Source organism: Bubalus bubalis, chromosome 2 (assembly GCF_019923935.1).
Source record: "Bubalus bubalis isolate 160015118507 breed Murrah chromosome 2, NDDB_SH_1, whole genome shotgun sequence".
Classification (NCBI taxonomy): domain Eukaryota; kingdom Metazoa; phylum Chordata; class Mammalia; order Artiodactyla; family Bovidae; genus Bubalus; species Bubalus bubalis.
This window is the reverse complement of record NC_059158.1, coordinates 147,391,642-147,397,641: the sequence shown is the minus strand read 5'-3', so window position 1 is coordinate 147,397,641 and position 6,000 is coordinate 147,391,642. Positions and strand designations below refer to the sequence as shown.

Here is a 6,000-nt window from a genome sequence, read left to right as displayed (position 1 = left end):
ACCTGAAGAGCATGTAAAGTGTCGCAGACAAGATGGCACCGTTAAATGGCTGTGTACCTGGAAACATACAATCTGGCCCTTACTTACCTCTCTACTTACTTTTAATTTCTTTCCTAGCCCCTGTTACAAGCTGCTATGGTTAGTTTATATATTTGTGTTCTTGATTGTAATGGCTCTCCAGAAAGGAGATTTGCCTGGTAAGCAATACTGTCCATTCCAGTCAATCTCACCCATTGGAACAGAAATTCTATGAGAACAGGGACCGTGTCTGCTTTATTCACCATTGTAAACCCAGAGCCTAGCAAAATGTACCTTGTAGATTCTCAAAAAAAATTTTTTTAATAAGTAAAATATTAAGTAAATAAGTAAAACGAGCAACAGCTATAGAGAAATTATATAACTTTATCTTCTGACTGCTGCTACTAACACAGTTACACAAAATTAAGAGTAAACTTGGGTCAAAGGCACAAGCAACATTTTCAAAGAATTTAGATGGGAAAAAATTTTCCAGACCCTGAGGCAGCTGCCTTGAAACTGACCACAGATCAGTTTCTGTGAGCACAGGCAAGATCAGAACTTCCTAGATGACCTATAGCTGTGTGAGCCACTGAATTGTAGAGTGGTAGCTGGTTGGAGAAGGCAGTGGCTACCCACTCCAGTACTCTTGCCTGGAAAATCCCATGGACGAAGGAGCCTGGTGGGCTGCAGTCTATGGGGTCGCTAAGAGTCGGACACGACTGAGCGACTTCACTCTCACTTTTCACTTTCCTGCATTGGAGAAGGAAATGGCAACCCACTCCAGTGTTCTTGCCTGGAGAATCCCAGGGACGGGGGAGCCTCATGGGCTGACGTCTATGGGGTCACACAGAGTTGGACACGACTGAAGTGACTTAGCAGTAGCAGCAGCTGGTGAAGAATCTGCCTGCAATGCAGGAGACCTGGGTTTGATCCCTGGGTTGGGAAGATCCCCTGGAGAAGGGAAAGGCTGCCCACTCCAGTATTCTGGCCTGGAGAATTCCATGGACTATATAGTCCATGGGGTTGCAAAGGGTTGGACCCAACTCAGTGACTTTGACTTGTAGCATTACTGTACCAATAACTAATATTATACTCTTTTAGAGTTAATAAAAATTAACTACAGCAGAACAAACATGAAAATACAAAGATGATTCATCTTTATTGAAAGTATTTCTAGTTAAATTATTTGATTTCTCCATAGTTGCAAAAGCACCTGTTGGGCAGCCATATCCATGTCACTGGGGCCGAGCAGGTCTGGGTAGGATGCACTTAGAGAAGAGACATGAAGGACATCAGCAAGCTCAGCACCAGAGCAGTAGATTTTGCCTTTCTGGCACTGTTTGTGTACCAGTACTTCTCATATACATCATCTAGGACTGAAAGCACAGCCTCCATGGTTTCCTCACAAGTGGCCTGAATCTGAGTTTCTGGCAGGACAAATCCATAGGTACCATTGTCCCTCAGTTCAAATGTGTATGAAAAGGGGATCCCAATGTCCCGAGCCCAGTCTCTTGAGGATCCTGATGTAGCATCTACAAATAAAACATGGAGGCAGAGTTAGAAGTTACCCTGGTAAAAGATAGATTTCTATAGGAACATTTAAGGGACTAAAGGTTCAGCCTAGCAAAATCAACTCTTTCATATTAGGATCTATGGACAGCTGCCTTCTTCCTCTCTTCGATATTTTCGGCTTTTGTCTCAGCTTACCATCCCCACGATACCTGGCATTATGCCTGGCACCTAACAGAGGTTTGGTTAAAATTTCTCAGCTGAATCAAAGAAAAGACAATCTGATATTAGACAGTAAGAGTCAACTGACATATCAAAGACAGAAACAAAGTGACCTATAGGAAAAATATTCGGAGAATACCATCTTATTGGTTCTTCAGTGCTTGGAGGGGGTGGTAGCTGGGGATTGGGAAAGCAATGCACTGTTCTTTCAAGTAAATTGTTTTTTTAAAAAAAACTCCAAGCCCCACCTCTTTTGCTTTCTTAACCTGATGGTCCTCTGGGAACTAAATCAACTGATCAAGGGTCACTGGAAATGGTCTTTCCTATTAACTCCTGTACCTTCTCATGGCTAGCTCTTTATAACTGAAGCCAGAGGGAGTACTGATCTGAGCCAGTGTATTAATTTTTACTTTTAGTTAGCTTGCACCTTATCCCTAGAGAACACAATTCTGGATTTGTACAGACTGCCTTTTATCCTTGATCATTTTGATTTGTACAACTTCCTGTTGATCCATGGAACACTTTTATCCCGTCCACCCCACCCCACTCCAAAGTCCACTGATTTCTTTTGTGCCTTAGATACTATTGAAGAAGTTAAAAAAAAAAAGATACTTACATAAAATATCTGCACTCGATCCAACTCTATAATTGGTTCCATGCTTTGCTTTCAATGCATTTGCTGCCTTCTGTCCAACTTGGATCTGTAGGTGGGAAATGCAGAGACAGATATCTGGTGTTAAAAATAAATCTAACAATCCAGAGGGTTTGCTATTTTGTCCAAATCCATCCTCTGAGTTCCAGACCATCTTTCTAACTTCCCACTGAACACCTATACCTGGGTCATCTGCTGATACTTCAGACTTAACATACTCAAATCCGGTTTCATCATCTCCTCCACTAATAAGGCTGTTTTGATTTTCATCATTCTGTCTTCTCATGTGCCCCATATGTAAATTCCGACAATCATCTTTGACTCTTCTCTCAAATAATGACCAAGTTGCACTTCTAACATCATCACTCTATTTCAGTTTTATTAACTCTGAAATGGACTGTTGTCATCTTCTAATAAGTTTTCCTTCCTCTTACCAATCCTTAATCCCAGCTGATCTCCCTGACTTCAGGGTGAGCTTTTGTAGAGCAGGACTGTGATCATGATCCTGCTGAAAACCCTCACTGAATCTTGGTTGCCCACTGCGTTAGGGTACACTGCTCAGTGTAGTATTTAAGATTCTCTACAATAAGGACCTAACCCACCTTTCCAGCATCATATTTTCTTGATCCTACCCTAGATTATAGTCAAACTCCAGTTCTCCCACAGTTCTCCAGATGTGCCCCATGTTCTTCAGCCTCTCTGCCTTTTCTCAAGATATGCCCTCTACCTGGGATGTCTCATTTCTTATCTCTGTTGAAATTCTGCACCACCTCAAAACCTTCTCAAATGCCAAGTTCTCTTGAGCACTGTGACTAGATTATCTCTCCTCACTTTTTTTTTTTTTCTTACATAGCCCTTTCTTCATACTCCTCTTATTGCTTCCCTCTTATTTTTCTTTAAAGGTATTTGATATTTATCTTTCACAAGCTCATAGATTATCAGAACAGGAAATGACACCCTTCTCCATACCTATCACCATGTCATCTGACTGCATTGGAAACCCTTCAGAACTAGATGATGTCTAAGGTCTCAGCCTTGCTCTCTGAAGACCCTTTCCTGAGATCAGAAACACTAACTGAAGTCTAACTGTATTGGCTATGTTTATTGACCATGCAATAAATCTCCTTTCATACCCTATGGACAGTCTAAGTATTCCCCACCCTAGATTCCCTAATGCTATAGTCTAGCCACTTGATGACTTACCCCACTACTTCCCCTTGGGTTCTACACAAGACACCATGAAAATCCCCTTAGCCACCACCTGCCTGGATCCACCATTCCTTCACCCCTTAGGGCAGCCAGACTACACTTTCAGGAGCATCAGTTCCCGACTTCTTCCCTTGACCAGGGACAGATCTTATTTTAGATTCTGTTTTTGGTTTTGCTTTTTTTTCCTGCTCCTGTACTGCCCCACTGAATCCTAATGTGTGACAGTGTGGCCTTTGGGTAGAGTGGATTTAGGCACAGTGACATTCAAAACGAAAAGCAGGAGAGGTAATAAGTGGTGGGAGGGTTCCATGCAACAGTGGTAGGACTTAGAACTTTAAATTGAACATATTTGCAAGCTTTTTGCTTCCTCTCCACTCACTACTGAGTTTTACATTCTCTTTCTCTTCCTGAAAGATTCTACATCTGCCCTAGTTCCTGGTTCCTAGTTCCTGTTCCTGTCTCCAGAACTGAAATGATGGGTAGGAAGGGTTAAATAAGTGCAAGGAATAAATCTGGTTTTAATCACTTACACTGGAAAGAAGTTGTTTTTGTCGTTCAACCGCTAAATCATGTGTGACTCTTTGTGACCCGCCAGGCTCCTCTGTCCATGGGATTTCCCAGGCAAGAATACTGGAGTGGATTGCCATTTCCTTCTCCAGGGAGTCTTCCTGACCCAGGGATTGGACACTTGTCTCCTTCATTGGGCAGGCAGGTTCTTTACCACTGAGCCACCAGAGAAGCCTTTGGAAAGGGGTACAAGAGCTGTCTGCAGAAAGAAGAGGAAATTATAAGAAGGAGAAGAGAGTCAGGGAGGGGATTTCTGGAGAGAAAAATTCCATTAAGGAAATCAGAAAGAAGAGTAGAGAGAAAGGAAGGATTCAGAATAGTTGCTGTGTGTGAGTGAAATTAAAACACGCACCCTGGAGAAAGAGCTGCTAAAATTTAGCAGCTCACTCCTTTTTGTAGTTCTTTGGGAGTCTCTGGTAGAGATATAAATTGCTTTTAATTATTCTTAATTCCCATGTGTATCTGTGTTTCTTTGAATGAAACTCTGCTAACTTGTCCATGTGGGGTCTTAGCTGTTATTTGGTTTGCATGAAGCAGCTCCAGGCTATTTAGATGGGTTCTTGCACTCATTTTTTATTTCTTGAAACTCACTCCAGATCAAGATTCTTTCTTCTCATGGTCAAACTTAATTTTATATAGTTCCCTCTCCTTAAATCCTGCCTATTGGGTGGGAAAGAGTCTTTCCAGTTTCCTTTTCTTTATTGACAAAAGAACTTGTGATTTCTGCCTCCTTTCAACACTATACTGCAAGGCCATAGAGAGCCAATTTCTCTGCTATCCTTCTTCTCAGCCTAAAGGTTCCTTCTAGTCAAAATAATAAAAAATCTCTTTGCTAGTAGTGTGTAATTTACATTGTTAAAGACCTCATGCATTCTTAATAACTTCTTTCCTGGGCCCAGAAAGTTTCCTATAGGCATATATTCACAGGCAAGCCCTCAACAAGATTGATTAAGACCCTGGCATCTGTGTGGGAGGATGGAGCTTGGAATGGGATACAGGGGTTGATGTGGAAAGAGTTCAAATGGAAAGAATGTCAGCATTTGAAACATTAGACTTCTTATAGCTATTCTAATTTCCAGAGAAGTTTCGAATGAGGCTATATATAGTTCTATTTCCCCTACTTAGTGATTGCCAAGTTGTCTATCACGCAGTATAATATTTATCATGATTTATACAAATTTTTCATTTTGTAAATACATAGAGATTAATTACTAGTCTCTGGTGGTTGTAAATATACCAGAAATGGAAAACTCCTGAAACAGTTGGTGTGATTCTGTCTTTGTGTGCTCTATCAAAGCTTACCACTGAGAACCTAAAAACACTGCTAACTAGCTTCTATGAGTTTGACACATGGTGGTAACATTTTCAGTCTTTTTATGGAGAAGTCTTAGTGATGAATGTTATGCTAACTTTTCAACACCTGATACTGTAAGAGACACAGAATTGAAGCAATCTTTGTCAATTCAATTTTCCAATCTCTACATAGAGTATTAAGGATTGCCAGTAATTCTCATCTTAGAGTTCCACCTTCCATTAGTGGTAAAGTCAGTATTCACTCTGTGGTCAGAGAGGTCTAAGGAGACAGCCCTCAGTAGCCCAAGACCCTGTGACCTTTGAATGCAAACCTTGCAACATGGCGATGTAGTATCTGTTTTCCTGGACCAAGAAGGGGAATGAAATTACCTAGAAAAATACTGGGATATATGAGCCTCTTTTTTTTTCTTGCTGGTAGAAGACCTGTCCCATCAAAGACCTATAATGGCCTGTCTGTGGTGGTTCATTTGTATTTGTCATAGAATCCTTTAAGAAGAAATCAAACACCC

General features: G+C 41.1%; 1 protein-coding gene across 1 annotated transcript in view; it reads right to left on the bottom strand.

Annotated features, from left to right (window-relative positions):
• Positions 1–1,161: 1,161 nt before the first annotated feature.
• Positions 1,162–6,000, bottom strand: part of CPO (carboxypeptidase O) — a 32,818-nt gene continuing 27,979 nt past the window's right edge. Inside the window, exons 8-9 of the mRNA XM_006051340.4 lie at positions 2,366–2,450; positions 1,162–1,550 (exon numbers count right to left, since the gene is read on the bottom strand). Coding sequence (XP_006051402.2) covers positions 1,288–1,550; positions 2,366–2,450 — 348 coding nt within the window. The 3' untranslated portion in view covers positions 1,162–1,287. The remainder of the gene's footprint in view (positions 1,551–2,365; positions 2,451–6,000) is intronic.